Consider the following 25,440-nt stretch of genomic DNA (forward strand, 5'->3'; position numbering starts at 1 on the left):
GTGTTGCAAGCTTATGGGCTGTTAATGTCTCATCAAGACATTTTTTAACATGTCCTGTTAAATGTATCCACCACCATTTGTGTTGAGACGTGCCTCTATTCTAATAAACTATTCTAATTTTACAAGCCAAGGGTAATCCCATGCTCAAAAGTAAAAAGGTCTTTTCTTTTCTACATGTCACATCTCTTCCCTTTATTTCTATACTCTCTCTCAGGGAGACTGCACAGCCAAAACACAGTGAATTGAACTCTCTCCCTTTACTTTTCATCATGGGATTAGATTCTGCTTGTCTCTTTAAAAACTGAACATGAGTGGAACCTAAAGCTGCTTTGTTTTAAGTGAGATCTTTAAACACTCAAGCACAAGTATACATGGGAAGTTATGCAGGAATTAAAAGGCAAACTGAAGAATGAAGAATCCAGACTGGAGAATGCAGACACTTTTTTATTCAAAGAGAAATGAATGACAGGCAAAAATCAGGCCCGGCCATTGACATAGTATTTAGCAAAAACATAAAAATCGTGCGGCACTGCTGTTCAACTCATCTAAATTTTCATATCCCACTGCAAATAAGATGAGATCTTTTTTACACAAATATCCATTGAAGGATCAGTGAACGGATGTCCTTGTTCATTTTTATTAGCACTGTATATCTCGGTGCCTGCCACGTAAAGCGAAAGTCATTTGTTTATGTTGTTTCTGACTGATTGCCTCCGTTATTCCAAATGACTTGTTTGAAAAATACATTGTTCCTCACGCTGCTTATGACTGATAGCCTAGGCTGTTTCTTTTCCCTGACACATTTGGTGGAAGGAACACCCTATGTTTCATATCTTACACAATGGCACAAAAGCATTTATTGCCATACGCTAGAAGGCAAAAAGATTTTTATGCCCCATAAGTTGACCAAAAGGAGTCAAATGGACCTCATAGGAACTGTGCAAACTTGCTGTTTCTACGCATTGATGGGGCCCGTTTTATATGGCTCTCTTGAAAGAAAAAAAAAGAAAAAAAATGTTCAATAACACCTATTCATAACACTTTACCTGTAAACACAAAAGGAAAACATGTAGTCGAGTTATATGATATATGAAAGGCAAATCAAAGGTTAAGTGAAGAACAGAGTACAGAACTTCAGAGTTCCATATTAAAACAAAGTGTGGACTAGTAGATGTTTCTGAGGTTCTACATCATACACTCCAGGCTGATTCAAGACTGCAGGAAATAAAAGTAGTTTGATAAAAAAAAAGAACAATTTTGCCCATCAGTTAGAATATGGTCGTATTTTCACTATACTGTATTCTTGGAGGTGTCTGAGATTTCCACTCCTGGTCCATCCTGGAGAACCTTAGTCCAGAACATTTTACAGGCCCTTCCCCCTAAAAGCCTAAAACAATTTAACTATGATCAATTAAACTGGTGGTATAATCAATTAAGTTATGTAGAGATGGTTTGTAAGAAAAATCGGAATATCCTTCAGCGCTCCAGGACCAGTGTTCCCTTCACTGAAACATTACTTGCTTAAATGATTAATTGCTTAAACTTAAAAAGTGTTTTTAATCTTTACAAACATGGGATATATTGTAGGGTAACCTAAAAGAATAACTGGACCAGGGATGGAGACCACTTCTATACACTATCTTGCCAGCTGTATGATGTAGCTCTTTTTTCCAGATGCGTGAGAGCTTTGTTTTCCAACAAGCTTGGTGGATCACCTCTTGTCTTGTCTAGTCTAGATTGATTGTGGGCAAAACAACAAGGTTTCTGCTGGGAGCCGAAACCTCGCCTAAGAGTCTCCTCGAAGTCCATGACGTCTTCTGTCTAGTGTCTCTCCCTCACGATTCCTCCCACTTCTATGGCTGTTTCCCAGTCTTGCATTGGAGGAAAGATCTGAGCCGCTGTAAAGAAGAATATGACAGAGCTGGATTACATCAAAGAAGAGCAAATTTTTAATTTCTGCAAAAAAAGCTGCTCTTTGTACCACCTTATTCCTTCTTTACCTTAATTAACTACACTAAACAATTATAAGAGGCACTGTAGGATTACTTGCTATTGCTCTTTGCCACCACTCCATTGAATGAAAAGATTGCATTTAAGCAAAGATGATATTTCCCACACAGCATTTGCGCTACTGTATGTCTTCTACTTATGCTTTAGCATACAGAGTGTGTAGAGGGCCTTTCCCATAACACAAGAATCATTTCTGTACCTGTAGCTGTGACATGCTGGCTTGTCTTCTGTTAGGTTGTTGAGTCTGTAGTAATCGAGGAAGGTACGTGCTACATTCCTGCCCAGCTTCATGTCTGAGCGACGCAGGTTAAGGGAAAAAGCCCTTTCACTTCCTGTCTGAGGGAATCTACTGTAAGTAGATTCATTATGTGCTATCTCTGAAGTTACTTTGAAAAGAAACATTACCACAGTCCCGAATCTTGTGCACATTCCCTCCTCAAATACAGTAAGTGACATGTTTTCTCAAATGTTTTTGTACTATCATTTCATCACCTTGTTTTTATCCAGGGATCCAGTTTTTCCAGTACGTTTACATTTTCACTTCAAAATAATATCCTTCATACTTCAAACGTGCATCTAAAAGCTATCCTGTATAAAACCTTTTCATTGTTTCTGAAATTGCAATGGTAGCGTTCCATCTAAAGATCATTTAAATTTGAAACTGAACTAAAAAGTTTTTTAAAATGCTGTATATGGTTGTGAAATAGTATTTTCTCTCTTTTGTCTAAACTGTTTGAAAAATGTGTTTTGTGATCATACTGTCTGCGTCAATTTTATTTTCATTCACACATTAAAAGAAAGGTATACCAGCTGATTGGACTTAAACAATAACATACCATTTGCAACTGTTTTATCGTTTTAGGAAAATGAATCTGTGACCCTGCTTGGAAATAAGAACCAATGCTAATTGGAAAGGGGCTTTTTTAACATTGATTAAAAGGCAGCTTACTTCCACCTCAGCTGTCTTTCAGATTTCACAGGCCAGCAGTCCCACTGGACTTATGAGACACTGTCTCCTAGAGCTTCTAAATCTTGAAGACTGAGCCTTTTTCTTTAATTGAAAAAAATAAATTAAAAAATCCTATCTCTCTTGTTTTTTTTTCCTCCAGAACCATTGCAACCATTTGCAGTAAATAACAGGCAAGTCCTCAGTCCAGAAATAGAGAGGATAAATAACCATGGACAGCCCATTGCATTCTGCATTAAGACTTGGTAAATCAACTGCATTCTAGTGAAGTCAGCCAAAAATACAGAGGTGGAAAGCATCTAATACTGACAATTACATACAGCCTGGGCTTTATTTAAATTCATAACATCCTCTCCCTCTACCGTATTACTGAGCACATCAATAACTTTAGACAGTCTATCATAAAACCCGGGGCTGCTAGGTGCTTCAGAACCAAACTGCATTTCTCATGGCCTTCAACACACCAGGGCCAAGCACAGGGCAATGGGAGGACTTTCTTCTCATTTCAGGAGGCATTTGAGAAATGGTAAACGTTAGCTCTTTGAAGCCTTGAGTCAAAATACATTGTGGGATTTCATTTCTTTAGAGGCCTCTGAGATCATAGAAAGCTGTGTTTGGCAGATGAGGTCCTGGATATCACTTGTTTAAATTCTACAAAATGACCATAATGTAAATGCTTGTGTGGTGTGTATGGGAGTTACAGTATGTTCCCATTTCAGCGTATTTAAGGCATCAGGAGGTCTATCCGGTGCATCCACCTCAAGCTGGAATAAAAATCAAAGTGAGTACATTCATTCTGTTTCACATCCATCCATTATCAGAAACTCCATTATTCACAGAACTAGAGTATAGAACACGAGCAGGACTACACACTGCACAGGTCACCAGTTCATCGCAGGGTGCATACACACAATTTAGAGATACTGCATAACCTAGCTAGCAATTGTTTCAAAGGTGGGAGGAAACAAGAACACCTGGCTCAACTCCATGTAGATATGGACCAGAGGACTGACTGATAACACTCCACTGCAGCCTGGGATTATACCCAGGACCCAAGAGCTGGGAGGCAGCGCTGCGATCCGCCAAGCTGAGTGCGACCTACGTCACACCTAAGCATTTGCAAATGTGGAAATGACTGAGATTAAACTGAAAATGGATGAAAGAGAAATGAATCTGTCAAAAAGTACAATCACAACACAGGTGTGCTAAAATTAAAAATAATGCAAATTCAAAACAATATTAAAATGGGAGAAATAATACCATTCTGCATAACATTAAGCTTCTTTCCACTTTTGTACAAAGTGATTGTTCATACAGTGGATATAAAACGTCTACACACCCATATTGAAATTGCAGGTTTCTGTGATGTAAAGCCAGAAATCAAGATAAATCATGTCAGACAAATTTTCCATCTTTAGTGTGACCTTGCAACCAACAAATTTCAAGAGAAAAACAAAGAGATAGTTATTAGGAAAAATAATTGAAATGAAAAAACCCACAACACCCTGGTTGCATAAGTGTGCACACCCTTTTATAATGGGGGCTGTAGCGGTGTTCAGAGTTAACCAATCACATTCCAAATCATGTCCAAAGGTAAGTAGCATACACCTGCCATCAATGAAAGTGATTCCGATTAACCTCAAATAAAAATCAGCTGTTCCTGTAGGATTTCCTTGAAACTTTTGTGGTTGCATCCTACTGGGATAGTCATGGTTCGCAAGGAGCTGACAAAACATCTACGGGATCTTATTGTTGAAAGGTACCGATCAGGAGAGGGTTACAAAAGAATATCAAAGGCATTGGATGTACCATGGAGCACTGTGAAGACTATCATCAATAAGTGAAGAAAATATGGCACCACAGGGACATTGACAAGATCAGGACAACCCTCCAACATTGATAACAGGACAAGGAGAAAACTTATCAGGGAGGCTACTAAGAAGCCAACAGCAACATTAAAGGAGCTGCGGGAATTTCTGGCAGGTATTGGTCACTCCTTGCATGCGACAACAATCTCCCGTACTCTGCACAATTCTGTGCTATGGGGTAGGGTGGCAAGAATAAGCCATTTCTCACAAAAAAGAACATCCAACAGCTCATCATCCAAAGAACACATACAGTACCTACTGTGAAGCAGGGTGGTGGAACATCATGCTTTGGGGCTGCTTTTCTTCAGCTGGGACAGGAGCTCTAGTCAATTTAGATGGGATAATGACTAGCTCCAAATATCAATATATTTTGGCACAAAACCTGCTGGCCTCTGTCAGAAAGCTGAAGATGAAGAGGAATTTCGCTTTCCAACATGATAATGACACAAAGCACACATCCAAGTCAACCAAGGAATGGCTTCAGAAAAAGAAGATCAAAGTCTTGGAATGGACCAGTCCAGGTGTGCAAAGTTGATAGAGACATATTCACAAAGACTTACTGCTGTAATAAATGCAAAAGGTGCTTCCACAAAGTATTAGTGGGGGGGGGGGAAGGTTGCACACTTATGCAACCAGGGTGTTGTATTTTTTTTAATTTCAATTATTTTTTCTTATAATTATCTATTTGTTTTTCTCTTGAATTGTGTTGGTTGCAAGGTCACATTAAAGATGGAAAAATGTCTGACATGATTTATCTTGATTTCTGGCTTTAGATCACAAAAACCTACAATTTCAATCAGGGTGTGTAGACTTTTTATATCCACTATATGTGTAATTTAGCTTTTTACAGTAACCTACTATATGTAGATTATAAAACAAAATCTTATCCTAATTCCTTTTGGATCTTCTTGATAGGATAAAACCATAGTTTGCCAGTTTGCCAATAAATCCTGGAAACCACTCTTCACACCTGGATGTTAAGGAGTCATAGGGGTAAGTGCTATGCTAAAACCATGTAACCCTAGTGACGTGATAGATGATCTCACAACCCAAAGCCCTAGATATGATTTCACGCTATCCTCTCTTATACAGTATACCTAACTCAAGAACCAATATGAAGCAGTTTTTGGAACTCTAAACTAAATCTTCAGGAATTTCAAACATTTGTTTTTAAATTAGCAGGATATTAAGGTACCAATGATATCACAGACAAAAATAGCATTTTTGTAACAACCACCTATATTCTCATGACCTTCTTTACGTTCTCATGCCTCACACTGGCCTGTTTGGATTTTGCCAGTAGGCAGGTGCTAGTCTTTGCATAGGTTCAATTTGTGAAATTACTTAAGAACAATAAAATGTTTTTAAAATAGGGAGCCCTTTTGGCCCATTCTGCTTGTTTGGGTGCTATTAGTTTAATATCCTAAGAATTCTAACTATCCTTTTCTTAAAGGATAATTTCAGCTTCAACCACATGACTTAAATGCTGCTTCTAGACTCCCACAATAGATGCTCTTGTTTTCTGGCTTAAATGACCCTAAACTGGATTTCTGCATGTTCTTGTGTTGTTGCTGATCTTCAAAAGGATCCCTAGATTTGTTTGTTCAGTGTATGTCAGGATTTTCAGACTTCCCTTCAGCCCAGAGTTTAGTTTAGTTGGTTACCTGCTTTTCCTCTAGATTAGCAGCATTTTTCTTACAGCATGGAGACCAAAACTGAGCCCACTACCTCAAACAAGGCAAAGATTCCTACGCCAACAACACTACTCTATAGTAATATTCTAGGACTGGCTTTACACTTTACATCTTTGCCAGGGTTCCTTGGCCTTAGTCATTCGGTGATCCGCAAAACATATGAAATTCATATAGGCATTCACTTAAGGAGTAGAGAAGCGTTTCCATAAGAGATAAGCTTTGCAAAGTATATTAATCTAAACTTCAGACTTTCTTAGTGGTAATTCAGATGATAAGATGATACACATGACCAATGTGGCGTTCTTTTCCATTGTCCATTCTGACTCATGCCAGAGCAAAATTTGCCCAACTGGAACACTGTAATTGAATTTCACAAGCGATGCAGCAGAGGTAAAGAGTACAGATAAAGGACGGATAATTCAGTTTTCTCTTTTTTTTTCATTAATTTGTTTTGTGTGATGAGTCAAAATGTCTCAGAAACAGAAATTCCATCTAGGGTGAAAGTCTCTTATCCAGTCTGACGACATACCTAGGCAGGCAGAATCTGGTGAGGTTAGAACTGCATATGAGGCATGATCAATCATTTTTACCTTAGTGACCACACTCCCGTAAGGGGAGCGAATCATATGCTGGCCTCCTCCCCACGAGAGAAACCACAGCAGACCAAAACTGATATAAAAATTAGCAAGGCATGGTCTCACCCATCATGCAGAGTCTGGATAGACATGACGCATCTCATCGCCCTCTCTGCCCACACTGCTTCAGCTGTTCAGTGTGTGTTTTGCCAGTCACCTTGGCCTGGAAACGTCCTGTCTCCATGGGCCACCATTCGTCAGTCAGCAGGCTGTCGGGCCCCTTACTTTTCGGCTTTCATCTGCCGTATTTACAGCCCATCTGTCTGATGCTGCAGCACCTCAGGTCCCGGCAGGAGAATCACTTCCCTCTCCCATCCAGCTGCATCTCGCTGTCCTCTGGTGCCAGATTACTCTAGGAAGTTAATGTTCAGCCAGACCTGTAGACGTGCCCTGATTACTGCAGACTCTTCCTTCAGCGTGAGGGAAAGTTACTTACTGGAGACTTAAAAAGAGCTGAGCTAAAATCTTCTCTGATCTCGAATGTCAGGAGCACAGAATAAACATATTTACTATACCTATATAGATTTTAAATACTTGTACTATATATTTGATATATATATATTACACAATACATCTGATTGTAGGTGGTATAATTATTGTTATATAGTGTACATGTATGTATACATATATCTTACACCAAGAGTAGATGAATAAGTAAGATATTGTGATGTACTATAAGCCACACTGCTGTAACAGGAGAATCTCAACTACTGTATATGCTAACCTGTTGCCTGAATGGATCCATATTTGCACACACCAATGTGTGTCTGTGCCAGTAGATGAAATGGCATTTTGGAAGTCAAGATTGATTAATGAAGGTACCATACTTGTTTTCGCAATGTTTGATTTGGGTTTTGTGTTTGATTCCTTGAATCCTAGGTGGGAGTGGGGTTAGTATTACGTAATAATCCCAGGAGTGTTGCTGTCTGTAGAGGCTAGCAAAGCAGCTTGAGAGAAGGCAGAAACTGGTATAGTGAAGTCTCAAAAATGGGTGTCGTCTCTTCCTAGATTAGCACATTAGAAGTTTTACATTTACTTTCAGGAGACAGAAAAGCAAATCTTTCCCTTTGGCGAAAAAAATAATTAAATCTGTTCTTTTGAATGTTGTAAAACATCCCAAAACACTTCTCAAGGGCCTCTTGCTTTCAGTGCTGGAAAGTTTAGCCATGACAGCCTCTTCATCTCTCAACACGCATGCTCTGAGCAGCACTGCCCTGATGCCTGGTACGGGACAAAAATAGCTGAGCTCCTGAGGAGAGCAGATGGCTTCTCTGCTTGTGATGTCACAATATCATATCTATTACTGGAAGGCAGTGATGAACGGAGAGTTCGGAAGGATAAGACTTCATCTGCAGCCCAGCTGCAAGGAGCACCAGAAAACTGGCTGGTTGGTGGCTGCATGTCAAATGGAAAACAGTTGGAATTGCAGAAGCCCTGCAGGAAAGGAACTCCTGCCAGAACACGAGCTGAAGGCCAGGGCGTTTGGAATTTTCCAAAACACAAGGCCAATACAAGAACGATGGCACAGTACGTTTTGCCTCCATCCAAAAAAAAACAAAAACAAATAACAAAACATCGTCCACCCATCCCCTCACCCTACGTTAAGACACACATAGAAAACAAAAGGTTAGGGATGACAGACCAGCCACAAACATATTGGCTGTTCACTAGCAACACTATGCGTTAGTGTCACGCTCTCTGCAGCCAGAGGGCGCTCCTACACTGTCCTGTCCCTAGTTTCCTGCCTTGCTGTCCTTCAGGTCTCTCTCTTTCCCTGGAGCTATATATTTCTGGGTCTTGCACTCCGGCCTCGCTCCTCATTGATGTTCGGATGTCCTGAAACCCGCCTAACCATCCAGGTTGCCCCACGTCCGCTGCCTGAGGGCTTTGGTTTCTACCTGACTCCTGAACTGCTGAGCCCGGGCCTTTTCCCATTCCGCATATGGGTCTTTTTCCGCTCACCTGCTCTCCACGGTTAGTCCCCTTGGACGTCCATGACAGTTAGCTCAGTTAATATCATTACACATTTTGGAGTTTTAACCTCTTCCACTACTTTAAACCCCTCAGCTCTCCATAGACAGCTCTCCAAGTTCTGTCTGGAAGGATGTGCCTTTAAGCATCTTGCATGATCTTGGAAAGTTTAGACAGAACCACCAGTAGGCCTGGTTGAGGCCTTGAGTTCAAGATAACCCCTTGGGTATCAAGTCTGATCCATCAGATTTTGTAAAGTATATGTCTCACTCAGTACACACACTAGTTAGAAATATCCAAAACAAAAACAAAAAATAGAAACAGACTTTTTTTTTCTAAATTATTTTTTTTTCAAGTTGTAGCACATGTGGTATGCAACTTTTCTTTCCAGGCAATAGTTGTAGCAATATGTCTACAACTTTGGATCTTTTCCTTTTCCTTTTCCTTATTTTCATTCTCATTCTTATTCTTATTCTTATTCTTATTCTTATTCTTATTCTTATTCTTATTCTTATTCTAATAAACTACAGAGACTGTTTAGTTTGTGAAAATAACCTTTCAAGACTTTAAGATCCTATCAGATAAGGGCTAGATGTAATCTTCACTTGATTGACAGAGAGACAAACAAAGGGAAGCAGATAACATTTTGGCATTTGTTCAGAACACCTATAAACCTCCCAAATCTCTAAATGATCAGCTAAAAAAAAAGAAGTGCTCCTTTCAAATTTGTTATAGTGACCCATGCAGTATTTTCTGTGCTTATTACTTGGAATTTTGACTTGAAATATGAGAAGATTTTTTGTGATTTTGTGATGTGTAGGTTTTTGTGATTTTGTGATATGGCAAAGTTTTGCTTTTGCAGTATTATATTGTGCATGGACAGATTTGAATTTGAAATATATCATTTTAAAGGGGAGCTTGTTTCTTATGATATATAGTTTGTGACTGTGTGTTTTAATTTGCTAGAAATTTATCTATCAGCACATAGGGTTGTATGTGTTGTATGTGTTTTTATTTCTGTATTCAGCACTGGGTCATACAGTTGTTCATTATTTAAAAAATAGTTTCACTGCTGTGAAAATAAATTTAATAGTTGGATTAAGACTTACATGTGCAATATTATGTGAAACATTTAAAAGTATGTTATTTATGACATTGTAACATTCCAACATATCCAGAACTTGATTTTGCCTATATTATATTTTTTAAATGTACTTCAATTTGTTGCTTCAGCTTCTAGACAATTCTCTGAGAAGTGCTGAGAATAGACATAGCCTTTGTTGTTATTTTTTATGTTGGTATATAAATCAAAATGTCATACTGTATGTCTTCATAAGACTTCTTTGAGATATACTGCATTCTGAAGCCAAGATCCACCTTTGTGTCCCAAGTGATATATGTCTCAAAGCCATGCCTCTTCTGACAGAACCACAGCTGTTTTTATTGATGTTCGTTTTTTTTTAAAAGAAATTCTGCAAAGTAACACCAATTTATTTGTTTGGTATTGTATGTTTGGGCACAAAATTGAATTTCCAACTGGATTATTTAGCCAAGGCTTCTCATAAATTACATTTCTAAAAACTGGTGAGTTTGAAAGAATATACCCGTTCTACCTTTGAAGCAGAGCCTATGTTGTTGTAAGGGAGGTGGACAAGATAAAACATAAAAAACATGTAGTGTAAACAGCTATAAATTAGACATGGTAAATCTAATCTAAATTTAGAAATTAGAAATATAATCTATTAAAGGGTCACAAGACTACCACTGAATATGTACAGTACCTCACTATAGGCAGGCTTTTTAGCCTCTAGGTTATAATGTCTGTATAATGCTAATGTCTAAGTGATTTTGAAGCAGAATTATATGTTTTTCTTTTCTGATGTTGTATATGTTACAACAATGTATTACCATAATAAAAATCCATTGTAACATTTATTTGTTTCATTTTAAATTCCTTGAAGAATTTCTATATACTGTACATTTTTTCTTCAAATATTACTAAGAACATTTACATGGAATACTACAACTAATGATTGATATTGGTTAACGTCCAATAATCCATAATTTAGTTAGACTTAATGATCAATCAAATACTCATGTAATTGGTCTTTTATTGCAAATGGTCTGGTCTAATGTTTGGTTTTAAGTGTTTAAAACCCTGTCAACAGCACATTTTCTATAAAACTAATTTTAATTTCACTGATGCCTTTATGCTAAGTTTACGTCAAAACAATCTTAATGATGGCTAACAGTATTGTTACTAGAGTGTTTTATTTCAACATCTGTTTGTGGGCATAACAAATGCTCAAACTGATAGGTAATTTCACATACAGTACATTACATAATTTAAATACCAGTTGTTATCTGAAATAAATTACAGGTAAGGTTAATGGTCATTTATGTGGGAGCAGATGATCATTGAGTTGAAGCTCAAACATAAGTAATCTGCCCAGTGTTTTTCAACATATTCTAGCTTTCAAAGAATTAAACAACAATGACCTTCATAGTATGAAGGAAAATGGACAGACAGCCTTTTCAAAGCCTCCGCAAGGCTGCTGTACCCCAGAGTTCCTTCCACCCAAAAACAAAAATGATGTTGCTTTCAAGTCAGTTTTCCTCCCCAGCAGCTCTACAATTTAAAAAGATGGCAAAGCATTAGAAAACACAGCAGGGCCTCCTGCTGTTGCGGACACTCTCTCCTTTCATGCTAATTCCTTCGCACCCCCTTGGCGCAGCTTGGGAATGGGACTAAATTACTGGACGCTGGGCAGCGCCCTGCTTCTCCAAACTCATTAACGGTTTATCCTCCTGCTATTTGCCTCTCTGCCGCTTTGCAGCAGGTACAAATTGGACTGGCTACATGCTCCAGCCAGAACACAGCAGTTTGCACTTCTTCCCAACAGGCGCCGAGACTCAAATTAATTCAAAGTTTACCATACAAACCAGTCTTTCAAAGGCCCTTTGGTAACTACAAAGCAAAGCTGATGAGTAGCTGTGTTCATAAGGATAGGTGGCTTGAGAGCAAAATAGTGGGAGGAAATTCTATGCCTCAACGGCCAGAATTCTTTAAACGATGAGGGAACATCTGAAGCAATTGATTTGTATATTTATCTTAAGTTCATAAGATCAGAAAAAAAAAATAGGCTCATTCAGCCAAAGAGAGCTAAAATCGAACGCAAATCAGATGAATGAACAACATCCCTTTGAAATGTGGAGTATTCTGCCACTGATTTTGAAGGCCTTGTGTCACACTAGTATATCATTCACATCCCAAGCTATATTTACTCTTAGTTTCCTCTTTTACTATGGGTACAAGACTATTGCACAAAGCAGCTTCATGTATTTAAGTGAATAATTCAAGCTATGGAATTGTTTTGCCTAAGAGCTAAATTCAAATGTAAAGTGTTTTAATGCTTTAGGTGTTTAAGGCAGCTAGACCCAGGTGTTTAGACTACGATACTATACTAAGCTTATTCCTTCAGGGATCATTTCTATAGTTTTTTTATTACGAAATGGCTGAACTTGAGCTGTACTTCATGTCCCTGTGCACAGTGGGATCTGGCAGGAATCAGGTGTGGAACAGCTTTGGTCCAGGCTGAGATGGGTGGTGGTAGTCTAAATAAACCCTAGTTCTTTCAGAAATTATCCTATTATATCATTTAACACCCTCCCCCAACTTCTTCTTTCAGTATCTAACATAAAAGCAGGACCTTCTCCGACAACCCCAGTGCCTTCTCCAACTACTAGTTTAATAATCCTTGAGCTTTCACTTCAAGTTCACTATGTAGCTCATTTCCAACATCCATCGCTCTCTGTTAAAGAAGGCCACTCCTATTTTCAGTTCTGCTTCTGTGTCCTTGTCAATTGCTCACATGGGTTAACATTGTCAATATCTTTGAAAGTAATGTAATCTTTGAATGTTCTTGACATTGGGGTGCGTGAGGGGCTTAAATATTTTTAAAATGCTTGTTCAATCAATAACTTGCTTTGCTGCATCTCAAGTGCAGTAAAGAACATGTGATATTGAGATGAAACAAATACTGCGCAGCTCGTTGAATGATCTGCATAATCAAGCAGTGTATCTGTTTTTCAGGCAGCCAAATGTCAAAACAGACGGGACACAATGATGCCTGAATGACAGTACTAGATGTGGTGGTTCTTCGTAGGCCTTCAACTAACAAGCAGACAAATTGGGAATGTCAGTGTCATCAATACAATCAAATGCCAGTACTGCCACCAGGGTGTCAAAGGAAGCAATTAACAATGCTAATTAAAACAGCAGACTACAGCGCACAGAAGGGCATTCTTTTTTTTTCTGCTCAGGTTTTGCAAAGACCTTTTTGTCCCCTTCGTGCAGGACAAATCAAAGCAGAACCTGACAAAGAACACAAAGGACTGCAAAGGAAAAGTCTGGAGTCTGTACATAGGCCTTTGCTGATAAGGCCTCACTTTGGGTGAAGCGATTTAGCTGATTTTCCAGTCTATACCATCGCATTGTTTTGTTTCAAGCAACTCTTTAGTGGTTGATCACTTGATTCGCTGGCTAAATGTGTCGAAGACATGAAATAGAATGGAATGAGAGGCCCAGTAGTTGACAATCCTTGCCTGCATGGTCTTAGGTCTACAAACATTCTAGAACCAATTGCAGAGTATTGTGTTTTATCCGACATCAAATGCAGGCTTCTGTAGGAAGAATAATGGAAATGGGAAAATCAGAGTAGATGGCTGGAATGGAACATGGAGGAGTAATGTCAATTCTTGATACTGATATAAAAACAAATGTTTTCCCTATTTTTAAAAATATTTTTCTGCTGATTTAATCACCCCTTATATCGTGTAATTTGTTTTTGTAGCTTTGGAGGATCTGTTTGGAAAGTTTGCTTTTCAAACATTTTAAGTCCCTACCAGTGCAAAATAAACACTCCTCAAGAGGGGCTGCCCAGGCTGTTTCATAGGTACCTCTAAATTACTCACTGCTTAAGGGCTGGGAAACTGCTAAATTAAGCAGATAATTAGTTCAATTAAGCAGCTCAGAGAGGAAACAGAACATAAACCCTCAGAACCTCAGGCTCCAGAGAACCAGTGTCATGCACCACTAGCTTAATCTGTCACAGTGAAACACTCAGTTTCATTTAAACTTCTGACTTGTAAGTAAAGAACTACGAGTTGCTGAATCTTCTGCCCTGGGGTTTTTCTCTCTATAAATGAGAGAAAAACCACCTATCATAAAAACTCCAATAGGTCTGCTTTACAAACCAACATTAATGTCCTTAGCTTACAAAAGGCTGGATTTAAAAATCATGAGCCCTATACAAAAGAAAAAAAGACAGTTTCAGTCACTTACCAATTACTATGGTAAACATCCTGCGTAAAGTAAAGAGATGTCCCAGCAGTATATGTGGATATTAGTGCTTTGTCTGTGTGCATGCACTGCAAACTAAAATTAATTCTGAACAAAGAAACACATTTCAGTGTTATTGTCTAACAAAAACCTGATGACAAAAAATATGCTTGATTTCTGTTTTTATAAATAAGGGTCAATGTAATCTAAGGGATGTCATGACTTGGAGGATTAAGTGTTCTCCATGCGCACTACAAGTAGCTGCAAGCGCCAATGATGTCTGGTGATTCCTTCAAAATTAGTAGGATGACTCTTCAAACCACCTTTTGTAAATCCAATCAGCAACAAGCCTGCAGCGGTAAAATTAATCTTAGGACAAGTAACAGTGTTTTCACAATCAAAAAAAGCAGGCATCTCATTAAGTCAGAAAGATATATACACAATCAAACTTCATGAATATTCAATAAACCACTCAAAGGACAAAGTAACATGACACTGTAGTCTTTGAGTTGAATTTGTCAACTTGACTTAGTAAACCTTGGGGCACAAGGAATAAATGAAACAAAATTCCACTCCTTTCTGGATGTCAGAGATCAATATGTTTTCACTTGCACAATGTTCATTTTAGTTACATATAACCCATATCACCCTGCTTATATGGAATTTTTTGTCATATTGTAAAAGGTGTCTTTATATGGCACAAAATTTACAGCTCTTGATTAAGTATTTGACACAGAAAGTGAGGTCAAAACAGAGCTATTTTGCTTTACTGCGTTCATTTACAGCTGTTATAAAATCAGATGTAAATTTGTTATAAAAACAAATGTAAAAATCAATAACACAGAATAATTACGGGTTTTCCAAGGTATCACATGAAGTGTAGGGGTTGCATCGTAATTGTATTTACCTAAGAAGAGATTAGAGTGTAGTCTATAATTTGTTGTTTCATTTTTAAAAGTGCTAAACCCTGCTAGGTTGATTTAGGGGTATATTGAAGGTTGAGGCTCTGTTATTTGTGCCTTGAACATTCCTAATGCTATTTTGCACTGGTAGGTAAATATGTATTCAATATAAATTAAGAATGGCAATCAGATCTCTAGTATATTTTTTAATAAGGATAGATTAGTATCAATGGAAATGAGTTCTATATTCTTTAGTACTGTATATCTGAACCACCTAAAGCTTACAAAATATGTTTGACACATGAAATTGGAGTTAAAAATCCTGTACCACTATTTCCTGGTATTTAACTCTTTTGACCACCCTGAGCAAGTACACCGGGGAGTCTGCCGAAACCCTCTCTTTGTCACTTTCTGCTGTCAGAATGCAATGAAAATCACTGGTAGCACTGCTAAAGGTTAATAAGAACAATGTAAAGGGCACACAGACAGTGCTCAATAATGTCATTAAAAGAAGTCCACAAAGAAGATTGTTTATAGGAAATGAAAGTGGGATAAAAAAAGCTGTAATAATTTTTCTTAAAGTTTCATGCAGTGGAAATTAGTAATCCTGAGACTGCATTTCATATAAATAAATATACAGAGGAACAGAAGGAATTGAAATGACTGAAATTGTTAAGAATGTTAAAAACTATAAAGGTAGTTAGAGACATGACTTTACTAATTCAAGACATATACTTTTGTAATTCTAACAAACAGTACTAAACCACAAGCATATTGGTATTACTACTTTAAAATCTGTGTTTGGGGGTGAAGCTTTGGAATTAGTCGAATGCTAAATTAGAAAAGGTGCACACATATTTACAGGTTTAAAACAAGAATAAGATTGTTACTGAAGATTAGACTGAAGAGTTTTCTACACTTCTTTATAATAATAATAATAATAATAATAATAATAATAATAATAATAATTAATAATAATAATATACTGCACATTAGAAGGGATTCATGTGGAATGGAAACTAAAAAAGTATAGTGTCTATAATTTTTGTATTTAGATAAGGGAAACAGAGTGATTTGGGCACATGATACTGTACCTGATTAAACCTGAAATTGTTCTAATTCAATGACATAGCAGCTGCTCACTGTGTGCCATTTTACCTGTGTTTTAAAAATCGAATTATTGGAATTAATCAAACAGAACTGCTTTAACAGCTTCCCAATTTCTGAGCTGTAGTCAGTGATTTTACCAGCTAGATGGGGAAGTGTCACGAAGCGTTCTTTCAGGGCCCTATGCAGACAAGACAATCCGGGGGAGACTGAAGAAAACACGGGGGAAAAGGCATGCAAAGGGGATGGAAGGAAAACAGGGGCCATGTCCATGGTGCGCTGGTGTTCGGGGGAGGAGTGGCCCAGGCAAACAGTCCAAGGGAGTCCGAGGCAAATCCAAGAGTGTAGCAAATGTCCAAGACCGGGTGATCCATTCTGACAGAGTTAAAAGCCAGAGCGCGATCCGGCCGAGGGTCTGGGGAATAAAAAGGGGGTAACGGGACCAGACGCTCTAGTCCCGGACCCAGATGGTCAGGACGCCGTTGTGAAGCCTCTGCTGTCGTGTCACTACCGGACTCTTGGGTAGGCGGGCTTCCGGGCATCCATCTTCCAAAGCTGAGCCCAGATTGGCAGGAATGTCTGGCTTTTATAGCACGTGGGGCAGGAACCGGAGGCAGGTGCAGGGGATCAATACAGAACAAGGAAGGGCTGGAGATCCTTAAGAGGAGGGGTTTACGATTGTGACAGGAAGTAGTGAGGGTAGCGTTTTCACCTTGCCCACAGGCCAGAATGTCTAATCCAGGTGGATCAATACATTAAAAACAATCTTTCCTCCTCTGATCACTACCTCATTTCATGGGCTAGCCCAGTCCCTCAAAGCCTTGGCGCATTCTGGTGGCCATAACATTTTAGGATAAAAACATCATAAGAAAGAGAGAAGGCTCTTTGAAAATTCAAGATCTGTGCATTGAGCTATGGAGGTAATAAACTATAGCTATACATGGAACCAACCAAAAACTCTCCTTATAAGACATTTTTATAGTGCTGAACTACCTCACCTACAGTAGCTTGAATGTTTGGAACTATTCCATTCAAGCTGTGAATGGGCTGGAACTAAGAACATAAGAAAAATAGATTATACAGTGTATGACAAGACAAGCAATTTAAGCCATTATCTTCACAGAATGTTAAACCAGATTTAGAAAAACATCTCAAAACAGCTTCCATTCTAGTGGCGATGATTCCCACTTTTGTCTTACAGCTAAGAGTGGTGTACTGATTTAATTCAGACGTTTCAGCAGCTGAAAGAAAAACTGAATCACTGAAACTAAACCTGCAGAAAATATCTAGAACGGGCTTACTATATAGAACACAATTCTCCGTATAGGCACAACTTTATCAATTAAATTAAATATGTGACACCAAAAGGGAAAAATAATGTAACTCTTTAGGAGTTCCTTATTTCAGATTCCAAAAGGAGTCCCAGGGGGATTTTTCTAATTGAATTCCCTGACAGTACAGCTAAAGCGCCAGGAAAAAGCTTCCCATTGGAGCCTGTTTTATAAAATCATCTGTAGCCCAGAGCTTTGCAAAAGCTCTAAGTGCTGGCTCTTACCAGGTGATCTCTGAGGACTGTTATTAATGAAACGGACTGAAGCTGTGATGTTCGGTGACAGGACTTACGGAAATGTGCGAGCAAACAGAGCCTTTTGAGTGCTCAGAATGAGTGGCTGTGTGTGCTTTTAGTTTAACACCAGGGGTTGATTACAGAAGATAGATTCAAGTATGTTAAGGGAAATGGGTCCTTCAACAAGTGGGAAACAGACAGGTAGTAAAAAATATAAATACTAAAGAAATGCCTTCCTTTTAAGCATTTATTGAGAACCATTTAACACTGAGCAAAACTGTAACTGCTGAAGAAGAGACAAGAGGAATTGCTTTAGATATACAGTGTTTTCACAGTCTTTTAGAATAAAAAGCACTGAGCATCACTGAAATTACAGGGTTATTTAGAAGACATGAAAAACAATCACATCACAGAATTCCTAAACGATGGATATTAAGTATGCATTAGATAGACTGAGTTATACTGTATATACATTCTAGTTTGGGCATCAGAGAACCAAAAAGCAGCCCTCTAGCTTGGCTGCAAATACAACTTCGTCTGTGGGAGTTGTCAGTCTTGTTGTCCAAAACTGTGGGCCCCTTGAAATCCCAGTGAGCCCAGAAAACCAGCAGTACTATCCTGACAGATGAGTCTCCCCCTCCCAAGCCTGGCTGCCGGATAGAATAAAAGCTCTTTTGATTGGTAGCCTGGGGAAAATCTAAGCTATTCCACCTCGTTTCTGTGCCCTGAAATACGTGCCGGGTCAACGATGATTTATTTAAACGCAAAAACGCTGACGTTCACAGTTCTTTCTTCCTGCTCTTTTCTTTTTTTCCCCTTTGTGGCACCTCTGCTCCACAATATTTATAGCTTAATGAGGGCTGTGTTCTAGAGCGTTAGTGGCAAGGTAGAGGGAGCTGAAGGTTAACGATGGCTGAGGGGGATGTGCTCCACCTTGGCAGGTGGCAGGTGGCAGAGCTGTGCAGCCACAATTGCCAGTCACTGGTGTCACACGGGGCCACTTCAGAGCTCATGATCAACCGTGTAAACCAAATCAGCTGCCATGCAACCTGTTGCTAAGTATGGAGCTGTGGTTGATTCAACAGTTCCTTAAGCCCTTTATTTGATGATGCCTGTGATCAAATCCTCCTTTAGCTACAAGTACAAGAGGTAAAGGCCCCAGCATACTGTATAATCAGTGCTTTGCCTAAAGTAGGACCACTCCTTTTCAGACAAATGAAGGATTTCAACTAAAAACTGGCAATTACTCAAAGTAGCCCATCAGGCACATTGTTATATTTTTAACCCCTGCTATAAAAGGTGCATTATGCTTCCAATTACATGTGCTTGAAACGTAAAGGCAGATTCATACTAAAGAATTAAGGAGTGCACATACTATAGCATAATCAAATGAGATTTAATGTGTCAAATGATTAAACGTATGTGATATTATGTGGTAAGGCTCTGAAGAAAACAAATGAGCTGTCCAGTGTTCAGCTTGAAAACCAGGAATACACTTAAGATTTAAACACAAAAGCACAAAAAAGAACATAAGCAAGGTTACAAACATGGAGAGGCCATTTGATCCCTCTAGACAGACTGATCAAATAGTCTGTGTGGAAGATTCTGTGCTTTCAGCATTAGTGTTCGTCTGTCCCAGCTTCTTAAACGTTATTCTGCAACTGAGCAATTTACCTTGTTACAGCTTATTTTGCAAGAACCTTTTTTTTGTATGAAGGCATGATGCCACTTTCATTAGGATGTGCTTCTCATCTTATCCTGGTGAAGGTAATTTATGTACTACACCTGTAGGGCCCCAGGTTTAGGTACTGAGTCAAAGAGGAGACAAGTTCTAGGTCTTTTAGTTACGCAGATCTCATCACATAATAAGGACAATCTTTTGCCTGCCTTCTTACAGACCTAATGATCCCAGGGGAGCTCATTCTAAAGAGATTAGTCCACTTTGCAAAATCACAGTAAGTTCTGGATTTCTTTTTGACAGCAGTGGTCAAGGATGGACAGAGACATAGGAAACCAGACAGCTGGTTTCTTCAGGGCAGCATGAATATTTGGAACCAGACTATTCGGCACCTGTTCTGAGTGTGTGTACAAAATGTCTTCATCAAACACGACTAAGTACTTTTTAATGAGTCCTGCTGTTATATCAGCAAACACCAAAGCACACAAGTAAAGTAAAGTGGAACATTGTATGCCCAAAAAGCATTTATGGCTTCAGTATAATTTCCAAATACAGGGATGCTATACTGCTTCTCAGGTATCTTGGTGACACAATACTGTTTTAGAACAAAAAACTGTAATGTAAAAGCCCTGATTACCAGACTCACGCTTCACAGATTCCTCCCATTTTGTGAAAACTAAATGTAGTCATAAATCATTAAGCTTCAGAGTAATATTCCCTTTACCTTTCTACAGCAGATTCACTGCCTGCACTTCCATTATAATGAGATTTTCAAACAACGCAGGTCCCTGCCCTCAGCAACACCGTCCCGAACCCAGTGATCAAACACTGTGAAGCCGGAAAAGGTTAGGGATTGAATTTTGGTTATAACGGTGTGGAGGGAGGGTTTCACACAAGAGAAATTACTCAAAGAATTTGTATTTACTTATTAATTTTTTTCGAAAAACAAGCAGTAACGTAAAGGTCTGTGTTTAGATTTTGCACGCTCGTTGGCACAGCCAACTCAACCGTAAAAAGAGACATCGCGGGCTCCTTAGACCCCTCTGACCCCAATCTCTGTGTTACAAGAAATCCATGTCACCTTTCCTTTGGCAGCCTGACATTTCTCTCCAGGAGCTCATATCTAACGCTAAATTTAACTGCCTGCTTTAGCCCCGGGATGTGCTTTCATGTGACCTTCAGCGGGAGCTACGTCTCTCTCTTCGCTATGGTTCAGTCCCCTGCAACATGGGTGTGATCAGAGCCCCTCAGAGCACCCTCTCCCCCTCCCTAACCCCCCCAACTCTGGCACACTAGGCTTAGAGCACATTAATTCATCCATCCATTATGGGGAAGCTGCATATTTCTGCTAAGTGTCACAGGCCACCCTAGAAGCACAAGCCATGAAGTGGGACGACACCCAGTCTTTCATGCTGCATAAATAACTATTCAAGTATTGTGCTATTTTGAGTAATATGGCACTCCACTGATCTTCCTTTTTGTTTGACACCTTATACACAGAGAAAATACCCAGAGTCGTATTCCGTGGTACTTTGAATTGTATCCTTTTTTAACCTTGTATTTTAACATTGACACGTTCTTTTTCTTAATCAGGTGTGGGATGAAACCGATATCCATTCATCCGCACCATTGAGATAACTTCAACTTTGTTGTGCCAGGGTTGGTACAATACCAATATTTCTTGTGTGGGAAGATGGGATTGCAGCATCAGACGGACGTTATATTTTTATTTGGTAATACAGAGATCTAAGATCCATTGATTTGATATTGGACCAGCACCTACAGTATGATTCAAGACCACATCTGTTTCATGACTGGCAGTGATTAATCATATTAATGTTGCCAAACGTAAAACATCAATGTAAAAAGTCAAGTAACGCTAGCCATAGAGACCAGGTAGCCATGGTTAAGCCTCACCAAATCAGATAGACTAAAATAAAATCTGTAACTGTACATAAAAAAATCTCTTCAGGTACTATGTAACCAGAATTGCGTTTACATCCAAAAATCTGTAGATTTATAATTATAGCTGGAAATGCCACTTTTCCCAAAATACAGTAAAGCCTAAGGTTCAGACCTCAGGTTCAGAGACACTTACCCTTGATATTCGAATGAATGTGTGGAAGGTTCCCTTGATTCACAGAATGATTAGCACTTTGCATGGACCTATGGGAAGATTGGTAACACATGAATCCAAATTAAGTGATAATCAGAATGTGACAATTCAGTTCCCGTATATGGGTCACAGTTTAATTTGGACAGTCATAATAATATATTTTAACTGGGTAACCATCAAAGATCATTCTAATTCAACAGATTTGGCTACAATATTCGAAAACAGATCTGTTCACTTAGGCAAACTCAATGTCTACTGTATGTTCTGGAAGTAGAAGTAGTAGAAGTCTCAGTAGGCTTATATTATATGGTCATTAAATGATATAAAAAATATTTTTTTCTTCTTTAAACGTTTGTGTAGCAATATTCAGATTAACTGGTTTCTAAGTGTGACCAATTGAACGAAAGCTTATCATTCAGCCAAAAAATCTAACATTATTCTGTTTTTCCTCAGTTTGTTTAACATTGAAATTTAAGTGACTTATATGTATAACACATCATAAATACCAAAGTGCTTGACATAAATTCAATAGTAGTTTCTGTCTTAAGGAAATGAACAGTAACCCAGAACCAGAATGGACAGCCTGATGTGCCTCTTCAATCATTTATGTGTGCGTATAGCTGCACGATAACGTCAAAATGTTCAACAAAATACACAGTATTCTTAGTATAAGTAATAATAAATTCACTGGGAAATGATATATTAAACTAAATCCATTATGTTCAACGCCAAAGGCATGATGACATGTCTACAATATTTGTAAATTAATGGAGTGTTTTTCGTCTGGAGAAAGTGACACTAAAACACCATCTTAAGAGGTGTTTCCAGATTTTACTTTTACTTTTAGTTAATGTATACCTAGTACACTGCAAACAAGACTCACTCTGTGCTGAAAATTAATGGAAAAACCTCCATCTGACTTCCTTCATCTACTGTAGGTAGCTACAGTATACCTGATTTGATTGGAAAGACTTTGGTAGACTTTGTATGTGATCTAAGGCAATGTCAAGTACACAGTTCTGTTCTTCTCATTATAGCCTTTCAACAAAGGAGCTTCACTTGATTGTACAAAGAAATCCACTTGGTCTCTTCTTAGATAATCCACCTTCTTCTTCTACATAAAAACTTGTTAGGTTGCTCTAACAGCTATTTAACACTAGTAGAGTAGCTGAATGTTCTGGACAAAATCAACCTTCTGCTCACCCACCAATTGCAAATTAAATATCAAGTCAGTACCTGATGGCAGCTTTTTGTCAGAGTACTGGGTTTGTAATGTACTCTGTAATTGTGAATTAAGTACCAAGTCAGTACCCGATGATAGGTTTTTGTCAGAGTACTCTGTTAGTAATGTGCCGATGCCAGATATGTTGATGTCTTGATTTAATTTAGGCCTTGCCTGAAAACTAACAGGACTAACAATTTAACCTTTTTATCTAATTTCCCGGTGTCCTCAGCAACAATGTCTCAGGAGTAGTGTTATGCATTGTCAGTACTTGTTTTACAAAGACATACTTCCCTTTAAAAGGCAATTAGCAGTCATTGTCTTCACTAGATCTGAATTTAGCAAGGTTTACTTATTGCCCTCTGGGTATATAGTTATTTTTTATCATTATGAATCACAATTAATTTACATACTGCAGTTGGGATTATTGCATGCAACTCCATCCTATTTAAAAGAATATTGCCAGGATGTCTTGTTCAAGAGCAGGCAAAAATAAATGCACAACCATATATACCTTTGTATTAGTTTGCAAGCTGCAGGGCTGAAATACAAAATTAAATGGGCTCTGGTATTAGTGATCAGTGTCACTTTGTTTTCTTTCTCTCCAAGGAGTCATTAATGTGCTAGGCTACAAGGACTTTAGTTTCATAACCTTCATTTGTATAATCAACACCAAAGCTTCTTAAGCTATCCCTTTGCTTTTCCTGCAGTTATTCATGGATTGGTGAGCATTGTTTTGGTGTTAACATTATCATTTAAAAAATGTTGCTGCTTCTTCCGCTACTGCTACGGTTTCTACAAAATCAGAAATAATCTGCATGGACGAGGGCATTCTTATTCTGAACCTGCTCTATAACGTTTACAGTAGCACAATGACAGTAAAAAGAAGGAACTACAGGAATCCAGGGTTCAATGTTGTGTTCTTTGCACAAGCCAAAACCTGCAGGCCAGCATGGCTGTGGTTAGCCTCCTCTCCCTGATTCACACATACAGTACCTGAACTTGAACCGTCTTGATAAAGTCTAAGTGAAGAACATGTTGAATTCTGATCTGTCCAGAATATACATGGGAATGTCCAGCTGTCTTTTTTGTTATGCGTAATAAGCAGGAAAAGAAAAAAAAGGAGAGGCTACAGGGAGGGGTACAGCAGCAGCTGGTAAGATTTGTCTTACCCCGGACCATGTAATGCTCTGAAGAACTTTTTTTTCCAGCCCCACACAGCCCTAGCCGAAAAACAATCCCCTGCCTGCGCAGCAATTCTTTGTGGATGGGTTCCTTATTACAAATTGCCTTGGAGTTGACAATTCAGTGGAGCACTGGGTAAAACACTAAGCTTTATGTGGTACAGGGGCATAATGAAAAGTTACAGCTCCAGTTGGAGGCTTTTTACAGACCTTTCAATAAAAAGCAAAAACACAGCGTTGTAAATACGAGCTGATGGGACCTGGCTGTGTGACAGAACAAAGCCAGGACCACACAAGGCCCCTGCTCACACAGATCGAACTGCAGCAGCACAACAAGAAGAGAGCAGGTGTTGGTCACTTACCAGCACTAGAGGGCACTTGGGCTTTAGGTTTCTCATTAGAGCAAAAACTCTTTCCAGCGGGAGTTTTGTCAGCAGTCACTGTTCAATGACTTTAACCAGCCACGGAAAGTGTGAACAATATCCCTAAGGTTTTTGTTTTTCGTTTTTCTTTTCCATCCTGAAAAACACTACAAGCACTTTCATCAAATCATCTGTATTTTCTGAGGGGAAAAAAGGAAACGCTTAACTCTGAAATTAGTTTAAGCTTCACATTTTGCCCTGAATTTAAATGTCTTCCTGCCCTCTGCCCTCTTCCACCTACAAAAGGTCAAATCCACAAATATCATCAGGAAGATGTATCTTTTTACTTGAATACCATTACATATTTTTCAGCTTTTTCTAAAGGTATACAGATGCAGTTTGTTTTGTTTGTTCTTTTTAATGAATCACTAAAACTCCTATGAGGCGAGAATACTGCATAGATCTCTAATTAACTGTGACCTCCTGAGACAGGGTGACTTTTAAATACCACAAATGCACTTTGGAAACAAAATACAGGAAAGTTGTTCCTACAGAGGTTCCTTGCAAGTCCTTGCAGGAGCAACAGATGTTATAGCATATCAGAGGGACATATGTTGCTTTATAAAGCAACTTTACGGTTTGCGACAATATTTTGAGTCTAGGAAACATTCTCTGCTGTGTTGCTGTGACTCATATCAAGTCAATCGGTGCCTCTCAAGTCTCTGAGGCTGCAGTCGTGTAAATAGGGTCATAGAGCTCATGTATATGATGAACCTGTTATAGTGATATCCCTTACACCATACCGCAGATATTTTA

General features: G+C 38.7%; 1 protein-coding gene across 2 annotated transcripts in view; it reads right to left on the bottom strand.

Annotated features, from left to right (window-relative positions):
* Positions 1–428: 428 nt before the first annotated feature.
* The window catches only part of bend5 (BEN domain containing 5), a 513,667-nt gene continuing 488,655 nt past the window's right edge, over positions 429–25,440 (bottom strand). For both annotated transcript variants that reach the window (XM_088598977.1, XM_088598976.1), the window contains exons 12-13: positions 2,210–2,303; positions 429–1,898 (exon numbers count right to left, since the gene is read on the bottom strand). In XM_088598977.1, the coding sequence (XP_088455103.1) occupies positions 1,787–1,898; positions 2,210–2,303 (206 nt within the window). In that variant the 3' untranslated portion in view covers positions 429–1,786. The remainder of the gene's footprint in view (positions 1,899–2,209; positions 2,304–25,440) is intronic.

Source organism: Lepisosteus platostomus, chromosome 11 (genome assembly GCF_059453375.1).
Source record: "Lepisosteus platostomus isolate fLepPlt1 chromosome 11, fLepPlt1.hap1, whole genome shotgun sequence".
NCBI lineage: Eukaryota > Metazoa > Chordata > Actinopteri > Semionotiformes > Lepisosteidae > Lepisosteus > Lepisosteus platostomus.